Genomic DNA, 24,661 nt, shown 5'->3' on the forward strand with positions numbered 1-24,661 from the left:
CTGGGCGCTGGGGAGCAGAGAGGGGTCTAGTGCCCCTGCCGGGAGTGGATCGCCGACAGCCACTATACCGACTGAGCTATGGAGATCCTGAGAAAACCGCCGTTAAGGCTACAGCAAACAGCTGAGGGCCGGTCACCGCCGCGTCCATCCACGCAGTCAATGACCCGCCGCGTACTGCTAGGTCGCCGTAAGTCAATAAGCCGTAACGGTACAGCGGTAGCGTACTCTCGAACGGGAAGCGAAACGCTGACGGCATGAGACTCGCATGAGGAAGTGCGATCGGCGTAAGATCACGTGCTCGGTCTGGTATTGAACCCTGAAGATGGAGGCAGTAAACTTCTCCGAAATAATGATACCTATCTTCATACCGCAGTGCGAACCTCAGATCTTACACAGTCGATAAGGATGTGTGCCCAAGTAGTGTTCTACCAGGTCCCTACCAGACTACACGGTACTGCACTCATGACCGCAGCTCCCACATGGAGAAACCAGAATCTGTGCCTTTGGATTATGTCGACTTTCCCCCGTGTCGATATGGGCAGTGTTGACGACGTTTCGTAGGTATATATTACTCCCATCTTCAGGGTCGAAGTGAGTTGTGTGAGTCAGCGTTCGTTGGACACGGTCCTACTGGTCCCCAGTGGATATATTGGATTCACCCATTTCGGTTCGGCCCTGAATATGGAGGCAGCACGTACCTCCGAAACGTCTGCAACACTGACCGCATCCAGACGGTGCAAAGACCCTAGACTAACAACAAACTACCGTGAGAGCCCCAAATCGGTGAAGTTACGTAAGGAAAAGTTGTGTGCTAAAGTGGCGGAAGTGCATGGTCAGTGTAATACACGGTCGCCAGGTGGCAGCAGTGTTCCTCGTCCGTGTGGGCACTTGAACCAGTCTTGTTCTCGGAAACTCGTTACTAAACGCACCCAACCTGAACCTGCAGGCTACACGGAGGGGGCCGGGGGACGGGGTAGGGTTGAGGCAGCGTAGCGGCGGACGCCGTTACTCAGTCAGTGTGTGAGAGCGCGTTGCTGAAGTTGCGCATAACATGATGACGGAGACGGCGGTTACAGTGACCACGACGGAAGGGGCGCCTGGTCACAACGCGACGTCGCAGCCGACGGTGAAGTCTGACCCTGGTCAGGGACAGAACAGCCTGGCGTGGATACGCCTCAACTTCCTCTACTTTCGCACCATCCCTGGTATACTGAAGGTTCTGCAGGTGGTAAGTAACCATCCCTCGCGGCGCTGACTGTTGAGGTTATGTGACCCCGTGCTATGTGGTACAGTTGCCAACGTTTCGGAGGAATCTATGCCTCCATCTTCTTCTGCCTTAAAAACAAGTAAAAGCTCTTTTACCCAGAAGATGGAGGCTGTAGGTTCCTCCGAAACGGCCCCACTTACCAACCAGTCTACGCTGCATTATGCCCCTGCAGTCTATTCTGCCTCAGTGGTGGCTGCAACAGGCTTCCCTTTACCAAACTGCACGGCCTAACATCCATAACACAGCCATGTTTGCAAGGATGCTCGGTGCGCATGCGTCTTTGATGGTCACATTTAAATGCTAGGATTTTGCCCTAAAATATGGCTTGACCACTCTGCGGCCACCCTGCCATGCACTTGAGGCACAGTTCTACCGATGAAGAAACAATTCTGTGTGAGGTTTGGAAACCTCACTGCATCACTATCTTTTGGGATGTGACTAGAGCATAGTAATCTTCAACCATATATTTGAGTGCCAAGTCGTGTACACTCAGGGGTTCAGTTTAGTGACCAGCTCCAGAAGTAAGATCTAAAAGTTTGTCATGATGGTATATATTGATTGCTGCAACTATTATGTTTTTGGACATAGTCCATCGTCTTGTCTATGGTTTTACCTGAGGACGAGGACAGAATCCAGTCTCAGAAACGCTGTGTTTAAAAAAACCAGGGCGGTTTTATAAAATACGCAAGACGATGGATAATGTCCAAAAACATAATTCTTGTAGCTCCACAAAGATTGGCACAGGTGACGGAACCTCGAGACACTCCCGTTCAACACACGAAACCCGCAACTTAAAAAAGTTTTGTATAAATGTAGAACTTCCCCAATTACGTCTCCAAGTCGCTTTGTAGGTCCAGCATATTGCCGCCGTGCAGCGCGTTTTCATGGCAGTTCATTTCCTGCCATCAGTTCCATAGACACCAAGATCACCGAACTTCACACCTTGGAATGTCTCGTTTTGAGGGCGTCGCGAATGAAGCCGTTTATGGCCTCCTGTGCCAAACCGTACAGAAACGCTGAACATTCCTGAACGGAGCTGGAATGCCATGTTATGAAAGGGGCAGATATGGAAACTTGCAAACACGTGACACTTTTCTCCGTCATTTCGCACACCCTTTCGCTCCAGCCCTGAAGAAATAAAGCTGTAAATTCAAATTGTGGTCTGCAGATTCATGGTAGCGTATAGTCGGGTAGGTGGTTACCAGCGTTTCGGAGGAACATAAGCCTTCATCTGTAAAAGTTGATGCCAGATCGCAAGATGTCATGGTACAGAAGTCCACAGCACTAATCCACTGAAAGCACACTTAACTTGTTCTAAACGTTTGACGTAGCTACTGAACTCTAAGTACCCAGTATTAACGTCATTAGCAGCTACTGCATTCATCATCGGAAATACTTTTCGTTATACTCCGTGTTTGCTTATGACGTATTACGTTCTTAAGATCAGGTTATTTAGCCTGTGCTTGCAGTGTTGCAAGTCAGTGAAGATTAATTCAGGGTATAACGTCCAGGGGAAACGTACACAGCATTTCAGTACTGAAGTGGCGAGCTCTTTTGGACACGACAGTGGTCCTTCAGGCTCCAGGACAAGGCATTTCTTTATCAGTTTATTGTTGTAAACGTAGCATAACTGCACTCTTCAGTTTAGCTTGTGCTGAGTGGAAGGAAACCCAGAACAGTAACGATATGAGTGGGGGCCCACCGCGAAGTGCCCGATAGTGTGTATGTACACTGTATGTATATGTAATAAACGATGCAAGTTAACGCTTCCGGACTGCACAGTTTGGGTCGTTACCGCGCCTACTAAGCACGTGCCGTGACGTCACACTGTGTGCAAACACAGATGCCCATACTCAGGCTTCACTTCTGCGTCTGCGCAGTTGCGAATAAAAACGTCAGTACTAATATCTCCTGTTAATTTGACGGAAGCGATAAACGGAGATGATGAGAGACGAAGAATTTTGTGTCAAGAGTGGAATTTGAGGTGCCGTAGCAGTTACGGCGGTATGCGCATGCGTAGGACCTTCCTCTGTCGTACGGTGGTCAGAGTTCCTGGCTACAGATCCAGAGGGCCGGGTTCGATTCCCGGCGCTACCAAATTTTCTGAGAACTAGCGGGTCTGGGACGGTGTCCACTCAGCCTCTTGAGGGTAACTGAGGAGCTATTTCAAGGAAATAGCGGCTCCGGTCTAGAAAACCGAAACTAATGACCGTGGAGTTTCGTTGCGCTGACTACGCGACACCCTCTATCCGCTAAAGTTGGCACTAACTTCGACAAGCGGCGGTCGCACGGTCGGTATAGTTCGCTTGCGGACTAAAACCACGGACTTCGTTTTTTGTTATGCGCATGCGTAGAAGTCAGGGTAAATCGTATCGCACAAAACAGTGATCAGCGAGATTGCTGTTGTAACATAACAGAAAGTTCAGCTTCAGTAGCAAACAGAAAGTTCAGCTTCAGTAGCTTCATAACCTCACGATTTTTGCGTACTGAATTTTAGGTCAAAATTTTACAACGTTTTTGCTGTAATAGTTTTCAGTATTACTGTGGGGGCACTATGCCACAAAGCAGCACTGTGGCCCAGGCGTCGACTCAGTCTCTAACAGAAATGAGTACCAGGAATCTTCCTGGGGAGTAAAGGGCGGCCGGAGTGTAAGGCTGAGAGCCTCTGCCGTCGGAGTTCGAGACCCGGAAGGGTCAAGAATTTTCTTTTCTCCACGTCGTCCAGACCGGATCTGGGGTCCACCCAGCCTCCTATCCAATGGGTACCGGGGGCTCTTTCCCCGGGGGTAAAGTGGCCGGGACGTGAAGCTGACCACTCACCTCAACTCAAGCCGAGGTCAAGAAAACGTGGGTCTATACATCCACCCCCATACGCCTTCATGGCAAGTGCTTAATTAGTTAGGCTCAGGGACAACGTTACGTTATATATATATCTCAGGCTTCCAAGGTGTAATGCTGTTCACTACGAAGTGAAAGTCTGGCTGTTACAACAAACGTTTGTGTTTCTTGAGGAATGCGACACTGGCAGCAGTAACCGTAACCGCAAGGACATTGGCACGTCGTGTAGACGGGGTTTTGCATAATTGGATTTACTGACCACTGAAGGTCGTAACTGCAAATAGCCATAACAGTATCGCTGATTTCCAACTTTACAGCTCACTGGAGCACGCAGTCTAGTGTTCTCAGTCTGTTACTAGACGTCTCCTGGAAACGTCTCCTAACAATAGCTGCTCCTTTGCTTCCGTGCTCAAGTCCCCTCAGAACGGCTGCTCCCTTCCAACTGAACTGCTTTTACTTCAGACTCCTGTACACAACTGATTCGGTTGCCCCAGTTCTCTTCCTTATAACCCCTCGGCACGGACCGAGTAGAAAACATCGTTTCCAACAGTAGCGCTATTGCATACATCCATTGCCACGGGAATGTGTATATCGAGCCGTCGCCTAGAAACGGCCCTACACCGTACGGTATCCCACTGTGCCTCTAATAACATCAGAAGCAAGCGATGTGCCAGTGGTCACCCCTGGGCTGTAACGCTGCTGGTGCGACACTCCAACAAATATAACGCGAGTGTACACGTACAGACTACTGCTGGAACTTGTACGCATAACTCGATCACTAGAGTTAGTCAGCTGGTGTATATAGTTTTTGTGGGCCTAGGCATGCGGAACACAGTTTGAGAACTACCTGTAAGGTAGGAGTAGCTTCCTGACTGAGCCGCCATCTTAGTTTGCATACTCGGCCGTCCGGCCCAACAGCCTTGGACTGCTTTCTGTTGTGGAGTGTACAGTGCCTCGTGACGTAACAGTCTAGAATACGTTTAAAAAGCAGGCGATCCCATAAAAACAAACCTGTCCGCGGCGCGGTGCCGGCATCTTGATGAGTGTGTGCCACTTGCGCGCACAGCCAGTTCGGAACAGCTCGAGAGCGCGGACAATGCAAAGAGCCCTATTGTGCGGTGTGTCCTTCCTCTTGTTCATTTCCTCCTTCACCACTTATTCATTTTTCTCCGATATTCCCTCCTCCTGTTTCTCCTCTGTCCTCCCCTGCATTTTCATCGCCATAATATTCCCTTCTTGTGAGAGTTATTTTATGACTGTCAGTGTCAGCCGAACAGCATCGAATGGTAGAATGAATGATGAACTGGGAAGGATCTGTAAGGAAAGGGTCGTGGGTCAACAGGAATATGCCTGTAGAACTAAAAAAACAACGTGTCCTGTAGTCCGCAAGCGAACTATACGGACCGAGCGACCGCCGCTTGTCGGCGAAGTTAGTGCCATTTTTGCGGATAGAGGGTATCGCGTTGTCAGCGCAGCGGATCCCCACGGCAGTTAATTTCGGTTTTCTAGACCGGAGCCGCTATTTCCTTGAAATAGCTCCTCAATTATACTCACGAGGCTGAGTGGACCCCGTTCCAGACCCACTACTTTTCATAAAATCTAGTAGCGCCGGGAATCGAACCCGGACCTCTGAATCTGTAACCAGGAATTCTAATCACTAGACCAAAGAGGCGGTCCCATTTGTCATTAGCGACTGAGGAAAACTGAAAAACAGCTAGTATAGCCGGTGTCCTTCCGAATACAAGTTGCTGCTATGGTAACCCGCGCGATATAATTTCCATGATCATGGTCATCAAAGTGTCTTCACACTGAGTACTACAGCCTTCACAGATGTGGGTCAGTCACTGCTCCAAAACGGTTACCCTGCAACCAGCCAAGCTACCAGGGTTGTCGGACACCTCACATCAATATACAGCAATAGTGGAGTGATGATTGCCAGGGGAAAACCGAAGAAACCTTGAACAGAGACCTGCTTCAGTGCTAATTCATCTGCGACAGATGTCTCTCAAGCCCTCCGAGACTGAACCTGAGGCCCCGAGGTGTGAATCCAGCCACCATCCCCGTGAGCCCGCGCTGCAAGTTATGAAGACAGGGTTCCGCTGTATGGAGTTGGCTGCATTCTAACGGGTTCAGTTTTCGTCCAGGGCTGTCTGCGTGCTGGCACATAGCTCTCATGCACGTCTGTATGCAATGCAGTAGCTATCTGCAGAACCGTTGAACGGATGTTCGTAAAATTTGGTATTAGATGTTATATTTCAGACTTGTCCAGTTATTAGAATTTTGGTTAAAACAGGAAAATAACTGACATCACTACATTCGTGTTTGAGCGGCGCCTCAGAGTGTATCTGGCTAAATGTTGACAGCAGTGAAACATATTTGGGACAAAACTTTCCGGAAGCACACGCCTCCCGGTAAATCTTGTAAGGAAAGAAAACGGACCGAACCCCTCGCCGTGTGTTCCCCAGCCGCCATGCTGGGCGCGCTCTTCTTATTGTAATTCCAACCTGTGATGATCGGAATGTAACGCGAAACACCTTGAATTCGTCCAGTGGCGGACTGGCCATTCCGTGCTGAACGTAGCTGTTACTGGCGTTCACAAACATCTGAACTGGCCACATGCAGCGGACTTGCCCTGCGCTTTGGCGTCTGTTGTCGGTTTAAATCGTCTTTGAGGATGCGTTGTCGTGAGGCTATGTCGCAGATCGCTACGTCATCAGTAGAAAGTTGCACGCGATGAGAACCAGAATGACCGCACCCGAGATCTCGCTTATCACGCCGTAAGGTTGGTTGCCTGCTGGAAGTGACATCCTCAGAGAGGCTTGGCCGTGGGTACCCACTCGGCCTGAAACATACCAGACTACACGGCATCACATTCCACAGACGCAGCCATGTTGCATTTAGCGTCAGACACCTGTGTCGGCAGTCTCTGCAAGAGCTGTGTGTTTATCAAGGAATATCGTCTTATCTGTACCACGGAGGAAAACAAACACAGTGTTGCCGGCTTGCGGTATCATGGCGGCTGTATTACGCAGGGATGTCGTTTCCAGACCCGGCCCACTTCTTACATTACTGTTTTCGGGAATGTGACGCCGTGTAGTCTGGTACGGTTCCATGTTGAGGGTCGAAGAGTAAGTAAACTAAGCAACAACACAGAAGCAAAAGAACAATCTTGCTGGCTTGTCGCGTAGCAGTGGAGGCCCTGCGTTCCACGGAAACAACAGACAACACGTCCACTGCTGCGAGAACCTCACATGCAACGTAAAAAGCTGTTCACCTAACGCTGCGTGGACAGTTAGAAACTGTTCAAGGTCGAGCTCCACTGAGGCGTGGACAAGAATGCGTTTCTGGGACACGGCGCAAAGAAAAGAAAACGCGCATATCTCCTTGCTCATGAATATTCTGTCCGTGCGAGGACCAGAGATCTCCGTCAACAGATAATTGCTTCCTGCCTCATTCTTTGGAGTCCGAAGTTCAGATTAATATATATAAGAATCCAGTTTTTACCTCACAGGAAACACATTACGTCTCCGGCACAGAGACCAACCAGTTAATGCTGTTTGGGGAAACAATCGCTGTTTATTATGAGAACCGTACGGAACACACAAATACACTGTGTGGGCAGAATGCAGAGACTTTATATATAAGAATTTTTTATAGTGTTAAAGCTGGTGGTACATATAGTAACCACTGTGCGTACAAGATTAATTGAAAATGTGTCACTGTTCTTGAGAAAGGATCTGTAGATTGCGGTGTCTCATTTTGTTACTCCGTTGTTCGTTTATTTAATGACACTTTCTCTAGTAAAGCCGCTGAAATATGGAGTCAGTTTGGAGGAAGCGAGTCAATGAACGCCTGTGCCACCGTCTGGATGAGGCGGATGGAATGGATGGTCAGCTGTAAATGATGGGGATGGGGACACGGCTACGTTAGAGAGTGAGGAAGAGCCCCGGGATGTGGCTACTTTCGAACGGAGACCGAGAGGAGGAAAGGGCGCGCACCGGCAGCAGAAGCAGGGCAGCAAACGGGGCCACGAAGCGAATAGTTTCACTGGCAGATGGGACCAGCTCGGCGCATTTTACTCCACGTACCACGTGACAGCAATAGCTATCCGCTAGAATATGCGTTCTGCCGCTGCGCAGCAAGACTAGAGCGACCCTTCTGTTGCAAGCGTTATTCTACACTGCAGTGTGGGTCCCTTAGAAAGGTCTAACCTCAATCACTGGACAGCCCGTGTCAGATTCACTAAAGCTATTTAATTACCTGAGACCAGGCTAATTTGGCGGGAGATAACAAGAAAATATGCAATAAAATTGTGATAGAGCACGCACAGGCGTGGAACTAGGATAGAAAGGGGGGTAAAAATTTATGCTACAAGCCTAGCCAACAAAACCAAGTGCACGAGCATCAATGCAAAGAAATGTGACCCAACAGAGTAGGTGTCTCTCCCCTCACCGGACGATGGGCAAAGTCCAGAAATGCAGCAATTCTGACGAATTACAAATAGTTTAGTTCAGCTGTTCCCAAACGCCAGCTAAATCCAGACAAGAAGTGTCAGGGTATGGCATGTGCGTGGCAAGTACAAATCCCTGTTACGCGTTAGTGAAGACAGAGATGAGACAGTACACATGCACGCACACACGCACAAAGTAAACACACGCTTGTGTTTACTTTTCCTTCATTTCGTCCAGTTCTTCGTAAACAAATGCTTGGCAGCATTTATAAGGTGAAGGAAGCATGCAACAGTGGCTTTTTGTTATCTCACTCAGCAGCGATTCTGTATATACGCACGTAGGTGTGCCTCAGGGCTGCTGGTCCTCACCAGCACAGTCGTTATTGGTTTCGGGGCTCCATGACGAAGCGCGTCCCATGGAAATGGGGCCTCCTCCTCTTCGACAGGAAGAGGGGTTCCTCTTTGTTTACCACTGGGAAAACATGTGGTAGGGTACATATAGTTACCACTGTGCTTTAAATGGATAGTGGAACAATTATTTATTACACTGTATGTACGGAACGGTTCATGGCGAAATGTGTTTCCAGCGACTCTGCCTCGGCGGGCGCAAACAGGAACACTCTGAGATGTCTGTCGCATTCTCATGCTGCGATAGCTGTTTCCTGTACGGGGGCGCAAACAGGAACACCCGGAGATGTCTGTTGCATTCTCATGCTGCGATAGCTGTTTCCTGTACGCGGGCGGAAACAGGAACACCCGGAGATGTCTGTTGCATTCTCATGCTGCGATAGCTGTTTCCTGTACGCGGGCGGAAACAGGAACACCCGGAGATGTCTGTTGCATTCTCATGCTGCGATAGCTGTTTCCTGTACGCGGGCGGAAACAGGAACACCCGGAGATGTCTGTCGCATTCTCATGCTGCGATAGCTGTTTCCTGTACGCGGGCGGAAACAGGAACACCCGGAGATGTCTGTTGCATTCTCATGCTGCGATAGCTGTTTCCTGTACGCGGGCGGAAACAGGAACACCCGGAGATGTCTGTCGCATTCTCATGCTGCGATAGCTGTTTCCTGTACGCGGGCGGAAACAGGAACACCCGGAGATGTCTGTTGCATTCTCATGCTGCGATAGCTGTTTCCTGTACGCGGGCGGAAACAGGAACACCCGGAGATGTCTGTCGCATTCTCATGCTGCGATAGCTGTTTCCTGTACGCGGGCGGAAACAGGAACACCCGGAGATGTCTGTTGCATTCTCATGCTGCGATAGCTGTTTCCTGTACGCGGGCGGAAACAGGAACACCCGGAGATGTCTGTCGCATTCTCATGCTGCGATAGCTGTTTCCCGTACGCGGGCGCAAACAGGAACACCCGGAGATGTCTGTCGCATTCTCATGCTGCGATAGCTCTTTCCTGTACGCAGGGCGTGGAGAATTTTGCGGCCGATAATAAAAACAAACAGGCACAACCCCCTGACAGTGCTGCTACACGCGGCACTTCGCATGGCAGCCCGCCCATGAACACACGGACCGTTCTACAGGCTGGGTGACCGAGGAATCAGGGCTCGATTCCCATTTTTTGTAGGATTTCAAGCTGTGTAATTTGTAGACAGGTGCCAATAATTCGTAAGACCCCCATGCTTCCAGCTTCAGGGTGGTGGAATTGCGACGCCACCCCCACTGCCATGACAGACCCGGGTATCACAGGCGAAAGGTGGAGACTGCCTATGTCATACGCGTCTGCGCAAACTGGCCGTGCTCCAACGCCCTAATTATGCCACATTAGCGAAGTAACACGTGGCCGAGGCCGGGTGGGCGTCACTTAGCAGCGTCGGTACGGGGCGCGTGCTGAAAACGAACTGATGAAGACATCCTCAGACAGCCAAGCAGTGCGGCTACAACTGCCGAACCCTTTGGAGGCAGGAATTGCCTGCAGTGTAGTTGCCACGAGGCATCAGCACTGGGTCCAACATGAACAGCCTCCCCTGTTCTTTTGCCAGGCAGAAGACACGAATGCCGTTATCCACTTATCTGGGTTATTTTTGCACCTTCTTTCGTCACACCACACCACATCACATCACATCACATCACGCGTCTTATTAATAGGCATAAGTGTACAAATTCTGGCCTCTTTCAGTTGCGGTTATTTATTTATTTCTCATTTTCTCTCTTCCTTTTTCCCCCGTGTTCATTCGTTTTTTATGTGCACATTCTTCTTGTGCCTTATCCCCTCATTTCGTTGGGAAAGTATATCCCTCCGTTTTGTACGCACGTTGACAAGAGCTCCGACCAGTAGGTTCCGCACGGCTCTCATATTAGCTCGTTTCAGATACTATTTCGGAGTACAAGCTGCAGGTATGGATCCAACTTTTGAATTTTTATGTTCTCAGTATTTGTTTGTAGACAGGGGAAATCCAGAATAACCTGCGTCGAGACGGCTGTTCCAGGACGTTTGAAACATTGACACTTTATTGGCGGGGGAGGGAGAAAGCGTCCTTCTGCATAGCTTTTCATATTTCTTTCTGCATCCTCTTTTCAGTAATGTGGCCATCTCAAGTAACGGAAATCTAAGTAATATATAAAGATTCAGTTCGTACCTCACAGGAAACACATTACATCTCCGCTACTGAGACCAACCGGTTAATGCTGTTTGGGGAAACAGTCGCTGTTTATTGTGAGAACCATACGGAACACATAAATACACTGTGTTGGGGGGGGGGAAGTGCTAAATGTTAAAGCAGTTGGTAGGTATCGTTACCGCTGTGCTTTAAAAGGTTAAGTATCCAATTACATAAATGGATATTCACTACTATCAGGTTGACTGTCTGACCTCCGCAGTTAATACAGCTTCGTTAAACAAAACACGTCTGTTATTAACTACCATAAATACCTTAGGCGCTAATTGATGATAATAGCCTGTGCAGTGTTGTTAAATAAACATTAATCAGGAGCACAGCAAACGGCCTTGGTTCGTGATTCGTAGATGAGCTCCTGCCCGTCACACGTCACAGTTCGAAATTTACTACTACTACTACTACTACTACTACTACTAATAATAATAATAATAATAATAATAATAATAAAAAGTAGTAATAACATAAGCGTTCGGTAGTTTAAGTACACTTAGTTCCATCATCACTCACCGCGGACAAACTGAAAAGCTGATGCCTTCTCTCACGGCCGGCCCTCCAAAAGGCTCACTGGCCGATAAAGACAGCATCTGTGTTGCCTGCTGAGATGAACCTGGAAGGAAAGATGCGTGCAGTCACCATGTGACAGTTTCAGCAACGCGACTTCGGTATAAATGTCATAAATACTGGGCAAGATTTTAAAAGTTCATCGGAACGACGTAAAGAGAATCAAATTAAAATGATTGTAACCGGTTCTGTTTTCAAAAACGTAACGATAGCTACTAAATTATTCGAAAATGTGAAGTTCAGGTATTTGGGAACTACGGTAAAAAGCTAAAGCTATCCGTGTAACAGACCGTGGAGTCCCATAGGGTTGTGAGACGTCGAGGCTCCTACATTTTCTAGACAATCGGCTCACAGGTGGCGGCGAGGTTGTCCGCCTTACGCGCCGGCCGCCCATTACTCCCAGGAAGATTCCTGGTACTCATTTCTGTTAGAGGCTGAGTTGACCCCAGGGCCATAGTGCGACTGGAAGGATTAGGTAAACTGAAAAATCCAGTGGCTTCGTCGGGAATCGAATCCACGACCTTCCGGCTTGTAGCATAGTGCCTCAAGCTTGCTACATTCGGTGCAGAATACATTTTGGTTCCGCCTGCTTTCAGAAGACATGCAGAACTACAATTGTGTCCGACTTGTACGGGTTTTTGAACTCAGCGCAGGAACGAACATACTGGATGTCTGAGAACGGGGTGCGCACCAATTGATCAAGTCACGGATAGATTGGGTGGCCCGTGTAGCACTGTTGTAACGAGAAAAGCATACAGAATATTGATCCGAAATCCCAGAAGGAAAAGAATATTTGGATGGGAGTGTCATTGGCAATCTCTTGTGAACACGGTAATGAGCTTTCCTGTTACAAACCTACAGGGCGCGGAATTTCTTCATGAGCAGAGCGACGTGCCAATTCAGAGAACAATACCGCACGCAGCATCAGAGGCCAAGAGTAACCCAGTAGGCAAGAAAGAGACAGCCTACTTGTATTACTACTGAAGCATGAAGATGGAGGCGACACATTCCTCTGAAACGTCGCCCGCTGCATCTGCTCGTTGGTTTCAAACCTGTATCCCTACGGGGAACTACGCCGTTCCATCCAGCCACGTGACCCCACGTCTGCACGTCCTTATACATATATATAGCCATTGCACAAAGGCTGGCCGTCTGTGTTTGGCTGACGGCTTCCTACGAGCAAGAACGCGATGCTTCCTGTCCCCGCCACGGACGACACCTGCCTCTTTCATTGGGCACCATTCGCGCAGTTGGGCGTCAGGTCGTCTGTGCCCCCAGAACAGTGTACGGCACCGCCCGGTAAGCGGATCTTGATTGGAAAAGTAATTCCGCGGAGATGAGTCCTCATCGGGAAGTAAACCGCCCCTCAGCCGCTCAAGAAATTCACCACCTTTCGCAGAAACATCTATTACCGCGTTCACAACAGCTCGGCACTCGGGTTCCTGCCCAATATACTGCACAGCAGTGATAAGGGAGGGTTCATGTAGTCAACGGACATTTCGGAGGAACACATTACCTCCATCTTACGGGTTGAAGAGTAAGGCAGGCAGCAAGCAGCAGGTTAAGCCCGCTGGAGCTTGACAAGTCTGAAAAGAAAGGAAAGAAAATGGGGAGAGACTTCATTTTAAGGGGGGACAAACATTTCGGAAGTTTCGAGGCAGGGCCTGCTTATCAGTCTCTTACAGGAAAGTTTTATATAGGTCAAAATCCTTAGTGAAAAAAGGTAAAGATATAGAAGTGGACTTCTCTGTAAGCAGTGTAACACGGCTTTACTGCCAATGCTCGGAATTTTCGTGTTAATGCTGAAAATGCTGCATTAGAATAAAATTTTGGTAGTAATATTGGGAGGAGGTAATGCATGTCAGGCATTCGAAGCACCTGCTTTGAAGCCGAACTCCATCGAAATAATATATAAGAATTAGGTCCGTACCTCACAGGAAACACATCACGTCTCCGCTAACAGAGAGCAACCGGTTAATGCTGTTTAGGGAAACAGTCGCTGTTTATTGCGAGAACCATACGGAACACATAAATACACTGTGTGGGCAGAATGTAGAGACTTTATATATACTCGTAACAATTCAATCCGTACGTCACAGGAAACACATTACACGTCTCCGCTACAAAGACCAACCGGTTAATGCTGTTTGGGGAAACAGTTGCTGTTTATTGTGAGAATCATACGGAACACACAAATACACTGTGTGGACAGACTGCAGAGACTTTATATATACTCGTAACAATTCAATCCGTACGTCACAGGAAACACATTACACGTCTCCGCTACAAAGACCAACCGGTTAATGCTGTTTGGGGAAACAGTTGCTGTTTATTGTGAGAATCATACGGAACACACAAATACACTGTGTGGGCAGAATTCAGCGTTTCTTAATGTTAAAGCAGGAGGTACATACTCGTATAGTAACCACTGTGCTTTAAAGGTTTTAATGTTGTTTGGGGAATTCATCTCTGTTTATTGTGAGAATCATACAGAACACACAGATACACTGTGTGGGGAAAAAATTAAAGAGTTTTTTAATGTTAAAGGAGGTGGTGCCTATACTTACCACTGAACTTCAGAGGGCTGAGAGGCAGTATTATGTAGATGTGCTAGAATGCGACATTCTGTGGGGGACCTTAGCAAGTGGGCGCCCTCTAACGAGTCTTCATTACGGCTTATCCGTGCTAATAAGGCCAACTGAGAATGTTGCGCAATGGCAGCTCAGCTCGGGCGGCACGGAACAGGATTGTCACCACGGAGCCTTGGGCCCAGTCCAGGGTGACTTAGTGACTGGATCGTGGGTGGGGCGAACTGGTACCACAAGAGGTATTTTTCCAAGTTCGATTTTCCCCGGTTAATTATCATTCCACCACTGCTCTGTACTCATCCGTCACTGCCCCGCCAGGTGTGCAGTAGCCGTGATCACGCATCACATTATCACATCCTCGGTCTTTAAGTTTGGGGCTTCGTCTCGGATACAACACTTGACTGGTTGCAGAGTGAAGGGGGTAACGTACTGTCACGTGTATGAGCGTGACTACAGACGGGCTTCGGATTGGTGACTCGATTTATTGAGCACTTACACACGACTCGTAGCGCCGTCGCTACTCTCCACGCTTCACAGCTCACTGTTACACTCTCAACTAGCCGTTTCCTGGTAACGGCTTCAAACATTGGAGATACTTCAGCTTCTGTGCTCACGTCGTTTCTCGCCGGCTAATACTCCACAGCTGACTGGATGCTTCAGACTGTCCTGATTATAACATCTCGGCACGGACCGCTCAGAATATACCGTTCTTCACTGTTGTATCGTTGTTCGGTTCGCGGTCGTTACTTAGCATCAGGTCTATACATGCTACAGCACGTTTGAGCGAGTATTCCATATTGGAAACACGAAGCAGACACTGGGTCTCTCCCACGCACACCCCGCCCTCTCACACACCACTATCGACACGTGTGTGCTTATTTAATGACGCTGTCAGCAGCTCACACTGCTTTGAGGCACTATCTGGGCATTCCAACCCAGTCTCTTAAGCGAATACAGGAAGACCACCTTCCTTCCGCATCCTTTCCAATGCGTTATTCACTCATCATCCTAATGTCCCAGACAGCCGGACTGTACGGCCAATCCAGTTCAGGGGTCAGGGCAGTCTCAGAGGCCACAGCGTGAAGCTACTGACATCTGCATTCGTGGTATCGGAAACAGAATGCACATGTACCTCCATGTCCCCAGTGCTCCTAAACTTAGAATGGTATGCGAGGAGCGTCTTTCCCCTTCTGCATACTGTAACATCATAATGTTGCTGCGTGAGATTGTGGTGACGGTTTTTGCTGGAAGCACCAGTTCTACCGGAAGGTGCATCTGCCAACAGCAGGCTGTCTGTCTCGAGTATCATGAAACAAACATACTTCTTGAAACAGGAATTTTTTCTCGTCCAGTGTTGGTAGCCATGGTGACACCGCAAAACATGACAACATTGTGAGTACGCAGCCGTCAGTACTTAAATGTAACAGGTGGCCATTTTTATGTGCAGACGTGAGTAACCATCAGCTGGAGACTGCGCAAACAGAGGAAGGCGAGGCGCTTCGGTAGGTAAACTGAAAGCGATGTGGAGACGAGGTAAAGTGAGACATGAAGCCAGCAATTAGGCGTGTACCTGCTCGGTTACACTCCACTTCAAAAACATCCTCTGAATATTAACGGGTAGGGCTCATTATTCATAACCTTTTTACACCACAGAGGTGGCTATATGTACCACTGTCTTTAACATTTAGAAACTCTGCATTCTGCCCACAGTGTATTTGTGTGTTCCGTATGGTTCTCACAATAAACCGCGACCGTTTCCCCAAACAGCATTAACCGGTTGGGCTCTGTATGAGGTACGGACTGAATTCTTATATATAAAGTCTCAGCATTCTGCCCACACAGTGTTATTTGTGTTTTCTTTATGGTTCTCACAATAAACAGCGACTGTTTCCCCAAACAGCATTAACCGGTTGGGCTCTGTATGAGGTACGGACTGAATTCTTATATATAAAGTCTCAGCATTCTGCCCACACAGTGTTATTTGTGTTTTCTTTATGGTTCTCACAATAAACAGCGACTGTTTCCCTAAACAGCATTAACCGGTTGGTGTCTGTAGCGGAGACGTAATGTGTTTCCTGTGAGGTACGAACTGATTTTTATATATTATGAACAATTTCCTCTGCCCGTAACGAAGTTCCACTTCCCATTGCTCTATTGCCTCAAAATTTATCTATACCAGAAGGTAGAGCGGGCACTGCCTGGGAACCTTCTAAGCAGGGAAATTTTTATTTTCCCACCCCCTAAATCTAACATCTCTGACATTCCTCCGCCTCTCTCAGATTAACGCTTTAAAGGGAGAAGCACTACACGCGGTCTGTAAGCAGCCAGTATACCCATAACTTAAGGCGGTACTGGTAACTTACGTAATATTATCGATCGCACTAAATCGATTTCACGCCATGCACTGCGTCCAGTCTCTACATTCAGTATTTATAAAGGGGAAAATTTATGTAATGAAGAGCTTCATCATTGGTACTCTTCACCTTACGCTTTTAAGGTGAACGCGTACAGGAAGGTAAATTTTGATGATGTGTTTATGGTTTAACCGAATTTTGTGTAGTCGTAGACTAGGCAACGGCGAATAATCGGATAACAGGAAGTGGAAGGAAGCGGTCGTAGGCTAATTTAAGACGATATCCCAGAATTTGGCTGAAGGGACTTAGAGAACTACAGAAAAAACTCAATTAGGCAAGTCGATGTTTCAGACGAGATTCGAACCAGACATCTCCCGAATTGGAAGTGTTATCGCTTGATGCAACTTTCTGAGTTAGTAAGGCGATAAGATCCAGGAGGATGACAATATTAAAATGGATCTTAAAGAAATAGGGTGAGGGTGTGGACTGAATGAAAGTGATACAGGATAGGCACCAGTAGCGGCGCCTTGTGAACACAGCAGTGAAACCTCGGGTTATATTAAAACCCACGATCACCTCCACTAGTCGAGCGTGTATTAATTAGTATATTATGGTAAAGTTTGCTTCATGGAGTTACCGAGTATCACAACTATGAAATGACTCATAATAAGACACGTGCGCGCAGGCGCTAATATAGGCCGCGTGTTTCGTATAAGCTGTGTCTTATTCCCCTAAAGGTCGCGCCATAGCTCAAGCGGTTAGTCGCTGGCTTCCCACCGCGGGGGCCAGGGTTCGATCCCGGCTCTGGTCACGTGGGATTTGAGGTGGACAAAGTGGCGCTGGGGCAGTTTTTCTCCGAGTACTTCGGTTTCCCCTGCCAATCTTTATTCCACCAATTGCTCCACAATCACCCTCTCCTGTCATCTGGGGCTGGTATAATAGGCCAGAAGCGGCCGCAGTACAAGGGACTTAGTCCCACCCCACTAGCAGTAAAAAAAAAGTATTCCCCTAAAGCACAAGTGGCATCTGTACTGCTTTAACATTAAGCAAAACTGCACGTTGTCCACAGTGTGTTCCATAAGGTTCTCACAATAAACAGCGACTGTTTCCCCAAACAGTATTAACCGGTTGGGCTCTGTAGCGGTGACGTGATGTTTCCTGTGAGGTACGGACTGGATTCTTATATATAAAGTCTCTGCATTCTGCCCACACAATGTATTTGTGTGTTCCATATGATTCTCACAATAAACAGTGACTGTTTCCCCACACAGCATTAACCTGTTGGGCTCTGTAGCGGAGGCGTAATATGTTTCGTGTGAGGTACGAAATGGATGTTTATGTATTATGAAAATGAACTTCGGGCTTCAGAGAGCTGATTACTGTAGCTGTTGGGTGTGTCTTCACGCTCCAAGGAGACAAGAAAACAAGGAAATGCGACAACTGAACGGAGGATGAGCCAAGCGTGTCTAGGGCGTCGTTAAAAGTCTGCCTCCGACTTCGTTTAATCAGAATAAATGAACAAAGAAAGCAAGGAATTAAATGTCTGTGGGAGTACACAGAGGAGGTCAGCTCTGTTGCGCTAATTAGTGCCTTGGAGTTGTGACCTCTAGTGGCGGTCAGCGGGTGTGGGCGCCTACAAACGTCCAGCATGTTTGTCTGTGCTCACAGACAATGCAGACCTCGAGGAAGACGTCGAATAATGTAGTGCCTAACATGGCTGTCATTTTTCGTTATTCCTTAACGGAATGTTTGTGTGGTATTTATTTGAAATGTTTTCGCGAAAAGGAGAGCGAAGAAGGAAGGGGAAGATGAATACCGACGGGATGGACAAATAAAAAGTATGGGAAGGGAGTAAGAGAGACAGGAGACCCAAATTCCAAACACTCTCACGCGTCAGTGACTAAGTACGAATTTTGGGTTGGTAATCCAAGTCCAAGTCACATTGCGACTGACGGTCGGTCGGTCAGTCAGTCAGTCAGTCAGTAAGTAAGTCGGGGTTCATGACCAGATATTTATTACTGTTTGACAGTTACGGTCTTGTTTTTGTGGGGCGTCCTCTCTCACGAGAGGACGGGTCTGTTTATATATGCTGCTGGTCCTTGCCAGGGCACTCTTCCTCGTATCCGAGTCCCTTGGGACTCGCGACCATATTTTACTGTCTCAGATGTGAGACTTCCCATTTCGTCGCCTCCTACGACTCGCAGGGTCGCGGTGGAGGTATTCGACCCCGCCTCCACACGGGTATGGGTTGGTAATTACACAATCAACTCCTTATGTAGCTTCGGCACGGACCACGTAGAAAACACAGTTTCCGGCAGTTCCTCAATTGTGTGCCACGCTGCTTAGAGATAACTGTGGTATTGTTGCGTGTTTATGAAGCTGTTGCCCAGCTGTTTTCTGGCCCCTTATTCTAGCTGTGAGACCTTATGCGACAATATAAACGGTCTTGGAACCAAGAAAAACTTGGTCATGGGTCCCAGCGGGGTCCGAAACCAAGAATGGCTGTGCTGGCGAGGGCCAGCAGCAACTTACTGGACCTGTAACTGGGAGTACGGGAATTACAGAAAGTTCTTGCTTAACTCTGTGTTAATTGTACAGACCATGTAGTGGCAGATGACAAGTTTGGAACAATGTGTACGGAAGTGGTCATAGCTGGGTGGGATTCGCAACCGGGTCTTTCAGCACAGGATCCACTGTCGCCACCCACAGCACTGCGACTTCGGTATGTACAAATTTCGTGTGTAAATAGGCTATTATTAACCGCCCTGTATCAATCGGCCCCTAAACGTTACGCGGCTGCTGTGAACACTTGGCAGCGGTCAAACTCAGTGGCGGCTCGTACGGCTTGTAGCCGTGAAGCTCAAGTTGTTCCTGTGCTTAAGTACGATGGAGGTGGAGCTCCATACATTCTTGACCTCGGTATTGTGTGGATGTGAGTGGTTAGCTTCACGCCTCTGCCATTTTATTCCCGGTCTGAACGATGCAGAGTAAAGCATCTTTTGCTGCTGATGTGAAGTGTGGCAGGTAATCGGCCAGTATTCGAAAAATATGCAACTTTTGTTGGGATCTTTTTATATAAGATTAAAACATGGCCGTCGTGTGAAAATTTTACTTTAGTTTCGGCCTGTGGGACCCCTGGAACTGTTTGTGGAAACGGCTCATACGCGTAGCTTACAGTACGTATACAGTATTATTTATAAGTTAGTAATTACCAACATGGCGAAGGTGCGAAACTTTTAGGATATGTCCGTCATATAACTAATTCCATAGAGTAAAGAGTCGTTTTGAAGAATCTGATAGTCGTTTGGCTGGACAAGTTTCCCGTCCTTCATGGAACGATAAGGCTCAATACCATATTCACAAGAATCCATTACTGGACTCTATTACTATCCTAAACCAGTTCACACGGCCTCACGCTCAATTTTAATGTTGAAACATCTTCTCATGTACAAGTTGGTCCTCCGCTGTCTACTTTTCTTCAGGTTTTCCTACCAAAACTTTGTATGCATTTATCTTATCTCCAGTGCGTGCCGCAAGGTAAATTATAGTTTGTACATTTTCATCTTCAGGAGACGGCATAGCATAGTCGGTATAGCGACTGGCTACGGGCTGGACGACTGATGGGTTGGAGTTCGAGTCCCGTAGGGTCAAGAATTTTCTCTTCTCCACGTCGTCCAGACCGGCTCTTGGGTCCACCGAACGTCCTATCCAATGGGTACCGGGGGCGCTTTCCCAGAGGGTAAAGCGGTCGGGGCGTGAAGCCGACCACTCACCTCCAGCTAGTGCCGAGGTTCCCTACATCCACTCCCCCATACGCCTTCACTGCGTAGTGCTTAATTAAGTACAGGGAAAACTTTACCTTTTCATCTTCGCGTTTTTTAGACGGCAAACAGGAGGACAAAGCATTCCGCACTAAGTTGCAGCGGCAGGAACGCGCTGAGTTTTAGCAGCATATGAAGTGATAATTAAGGATATTCACGCAAGTTGCCATTTTGCAGTAGAGAGGGGGCCCCGGTTTGGGTGCCCCTTGTGTTGACTTCCTCCTCCTTTCAGATGCGTGGTGACCGCTGCAGTGTGTCGGAGATTTAATGCATCCTGCCTGTACGGGTGTGAAACCTGGTCCCTAGCTTATGTTACAGATGTGTCGAAACAGAATGACAGCAAAAGTCTCCTATATGAGGCGGGAATGCTATATACGACGAACTCATTCATTCATTCACGGGGCTGGGCCCTTCTTGAGAATTTTCCAGCATTTTATGGAACCCAAAGGTGCATTGCCGTGTTCACAAGAGCCCTCCACTGGTCCCTATCCTGACATAACGAGGAACTTACCGATGTTGTTAGCAAGAAATGGTTGGTAGTCGTGTTACTTACAATCACGACAAACACATGAAATTAAAAAGAAAAATCAGGTTGTACAAAGTCACTAAAAGGACAGGTGACTTGTGGACAGTGTTAATGCAGGTCCGGGAGGAAGAGGCTGTTAACTAAGCAGTCTGATTGAACTAGCTCAAGATACAAGCCTGTCTGGTAAAGGAAAGCTTCTGTAATGCCAGTAATTAGCAACTTTTGTATGTTCTGTTCAGGAGATCCCGGGTTCAAGTCTCGGCGCGGACACCAGCTGTGTCTGTTTCCTTACGTGCATGCAGATGCTAGGATAGTACCTCAAATTAGGCCGTTTTTTCCATGCCATTTCCAGTTCATTGTTCACTAATCATACTGTCATTTCACGCTGGCCCTACAGCCCCCTTGGACCCTGGCCTCTGATTTTTCAGTTTCATGATCATTTTACAGACGGTAGGACCCCTGGACGAGTGATCAGCTCGTCACAAGGAATCTACCTAGACACAGGACAACACAAACACAGAATAAACAAATACACAAACCAAACATACATGCCTTGTCTGGGATTCGAACCCATAATCCCGGCTTCCGACCGAGCCTTACACCGCTCGGCTACTGTGACTGGCCGCTACTTACACTGCGCTACTGAAACCGTCGTTAAACAGGCCGAAAATGTGTAGAATACATCTGTGCCATGCCGAGAAATGAAATGGAGTAGGCTGTGACGCCGTGTAGTTTGGTAGATCGTTAGCAACATTTCGGAGGAACCTTCGGCTTCCATCCGCAGGATAGAAGAGTGCTAATGGCGACCAACACACTGGGCACCTCTGCCCCAAGGACGCACAAAGTGAAAGCGATACAGGTGCAGCAGCGCTTGCTGACAGCCTGCCAGTTGGCCCCGACCTCGTGCATCGTGCATTTCCTAATCACGCCCCGCCCCTGCATCTCGCAATAGCAGCGCCTCTCAGATTCTCTGCGGATTACACAGCTCGCGGGGCCAGCGTGTCGGCAACATATTGTCTGCACATCATACGATTTAAGTCAGTGTCTTCTCAACCGCCGGGCCGCGGCCCAGTAGCGGGCCCTCATCTTATAAAAAAGAGAATTTACCGGCCCGCTGTCTCACAAAGGTTTGAACCACTGATTTAAGTTACTGTGGTAACTGTATGTACCCACCTTTAACATTAATAACTCTGCGTTTTGTCCACAGAACGTATTTATGTGTTCCGTATGGTTCTCACAATGAACAGCGACTCTTTCCCCAAACAAACAGCATTAACCGGTTGGGCTCTGTGGCAGAGACGTAATGTGTTTCCTGTCATGTACGGACTGAATTCTTATATATAAAGTCTTTGCATTCTGCCCACACAGTGTATTTGTGTGTGGTCTGGCAACATACAGGGCGGCTGTCCTGAGAGCTGGACATCTGTTTCAAAGGTTTGGACACCCCGACGCCTTGAGCGCCGACTGCGGCAGCAACGTGATGAACAGGTGGGGGTCACATGGGAGGCTCCTCGACCGGTGTTCCTGGTGTCACGTGTTCCCACCTGCAGGCGTGACGTCAGCAAATCAGAACCGTGGGCAAAGCGTCTTGGGTGGGAATATATTTTTTTACGTAGTATGCCGTCTTGTGGGAGGAGACACCCCGCCCTTTAGTGGCCCATGGCCTCGAGTGCCCTCCCCCTTGCAGTCCTGTTCCCTTCTTATACGAGTACTCATCGTTTTCCCACCCGGCTTACTCGTCTATCCTGAAGATGGAGGCGGGAGATCTCGGCGAAAATTTGTACGTTCTACCACCCTATACAGTGTTACATCAAAAGAACACAGTGATCTTCATATTAACCGCCGTGAAGCCTTGTATATTAAATAACGACGCTCTCTATAACTCAGATTGTTCAGTGGTAAGTTGTGGGTGAACAGGTGGTCGTGGCCAAATTTGAGGTACAGTTCCATGACTTGTCTTGGCGGTGAAGGTCCTGAAGACGTATGAATCTTGGGACTAGGTGGAAGAGAGTGGCCAGGGTTAAGCTGAAGCAGCTGAACGTACCGCGGGGACTGAGAACCGGTTCCCAGTGTTGCCACATTGGCACTGCTAATGATACCTGGAGGCCGGTCGGTTCATTCTGTAATAATTAGGGGCAATTAAATCCACGTCGAAAGCAACAAAAGAACACTGCAGTGAGAGTCCGTACTCTGCGCAGAACAGTCGATATTTGTACGTCTGTACGCAGTCGCCTTCCGCTTTTAAACAAGAAATTTCATAGCGCCGGTAGCCTAGTTGCCTGAGGCACTGTGCTACAAGCCGGAAGGTTGCGGGTTCGATTACGGATGAGATCGTTCGATTTTTCAATTGATTTAATCCTTCCAGTCGCACCATGGCCCTGGAGTCCACTCAGCCTCTAACAGAAATCTTCCTTGGGGTAAAAGGGGGCCGGCTTGTGGGGCTGACAGCCTCACCACCATCTGTGAGCCGATTGTCTAGAAAATGTGGGAGCCTCGACGTGTCAGCAACCCCATGGGTCTTCGCGGCCTGTTACAGGGATAGCTTTACCCGCCCCCCTTATAAGAGCAAGTAAATAAAGATGTGTGGGGGGACGGAAGTATATCTCCACGTAGCCTAAACTTATGAGTGGGTGGATGCGTGTCACAGGTACTTAAGCCGGTTTGGACGCTGTGGTGAAAACAAGAATCCCTGCTTGTACCGGGGATCGAATCCCGTAGCCCACTGTTTCTGCTGATTGATCTGCCTGTCTCGAAACGTCGGCTGGAATGAAGCAAGGGACGGGCGACTTGTTACTTGCCGCAGCCCATCATTACCGTGCGTGCGTGCGTGCGTGCGTGCGTGCGTGCGTGCGGCAGAGAAGCTGCGCACTTGCTTTCAGAGTTTCTGTAGACAAATTCGAAGGAAAGAAACCATTTGGAAAACCTAGGCTTAGATGGGGAGGTATATGGGCTGGAGAGGGACCAGTGAAGGGGCTTTACTGAACACGGTAGTGTGAACCTTCGGGTTGCATAAAGTACTGAGCACACAACTTGACTATCTGAGCAACTACTAGCTTATGAAGAACGATTGTGTTCCATGGACTTATACTAGAGCCGGGAAAGCCCAGACGGTATAGCGACGGACTAAGGGCTGGACGGCCAGGGTTCGATTCCCAGCAGGGACAGATTTCTCTCTTCTCCACGTCGTTCAGACCGACTCTGGGGCCCGCCCAGCCTCCTAACCAACGGGAACCGGAGGTAAATCGGCCGGGGGTTGAAACTGACTGCTCAAGAATGGTGCAGTGCTTAATTAAGCACAGGTAGACATTTTGCCTTGAACGGCTGATGTTGGTGTGGCCAAACCGGGAAAATCAACTTCACAGTATCGAACTACTGATGCATGAAGGAGACGGCTCCGTGAGATGCAGCCGCAGGCTTGCGTGTCAACTGCATGACGGAACTGCGCTTATCATTGTCATTGTCACTGTCATCATCCTCAAGTTCCTCCTGACGCTGCAAGCCATGCTCTAACATGACTTGTGAGGACAGACACTTTGCACTTTGCGGTCCAGTTAGAATTTCCGCTACGCAGTGCTTTACATGGTAACATGCCCCCGCCGTAACAGGAGATGTTGCTTGCCACCG

The 24,661-nt window shown here is 48.4% G+C and overlaps 2 protein-coding genes across 2 annotated transcripts in view; one reads left to right on the forward strand and one right to left on the reverse strand.

The window, feature by feature from the left end:
- Positions 1-11,781, reverse strand: part of LOC111872618 (kelch-like protein 26) — a 43,742-nt gene extending 31,961 nt beyond the window's left edge. Inside the window, exon 1 of the mRNA XM_023866695.2 lies at positions 11,695-11,781. The gene's annotated coding sequence lies outside the window, so the exon portion shown is untranslated. The remainder of the gene's footprint in view (positions 1-11,694) is intronic.
- LOC111872619 overlaps positions 1,002-24,661 on the forward strand; it is a 26,919-nt gene continuing 3,259 nt past the window's right edge. The window contains exon 1 of the mRNA XM_023866696.2: positions 1,002-1,228. Coding sequence (XP_023722464.1) covers positions 1,052-1,228 — 177 coding nt within the window. The 5' untranslated portion in view covers positions 1,002-1,051. The remainder of the gene's footprint in view (positions 1,229-24,661) is intronic.

The sequence above is a fragment of the Cryptotermes secundus genome, unplaced genomic scaffold, assembly GCF_002891405.2.
Source record: "Cryptotermes secundus unplaced genomic scaffold, Csec_1.0 scaffold1928, whole genome shotgun sequence".
Taxonomy (NCBI): domain Eukaryota; kingdom Metazoa; phylum Arthropoda; class Insecta; order Blattodea; family Kalotermitidae; genus Cryptotermes; species Cryptotermes secundus.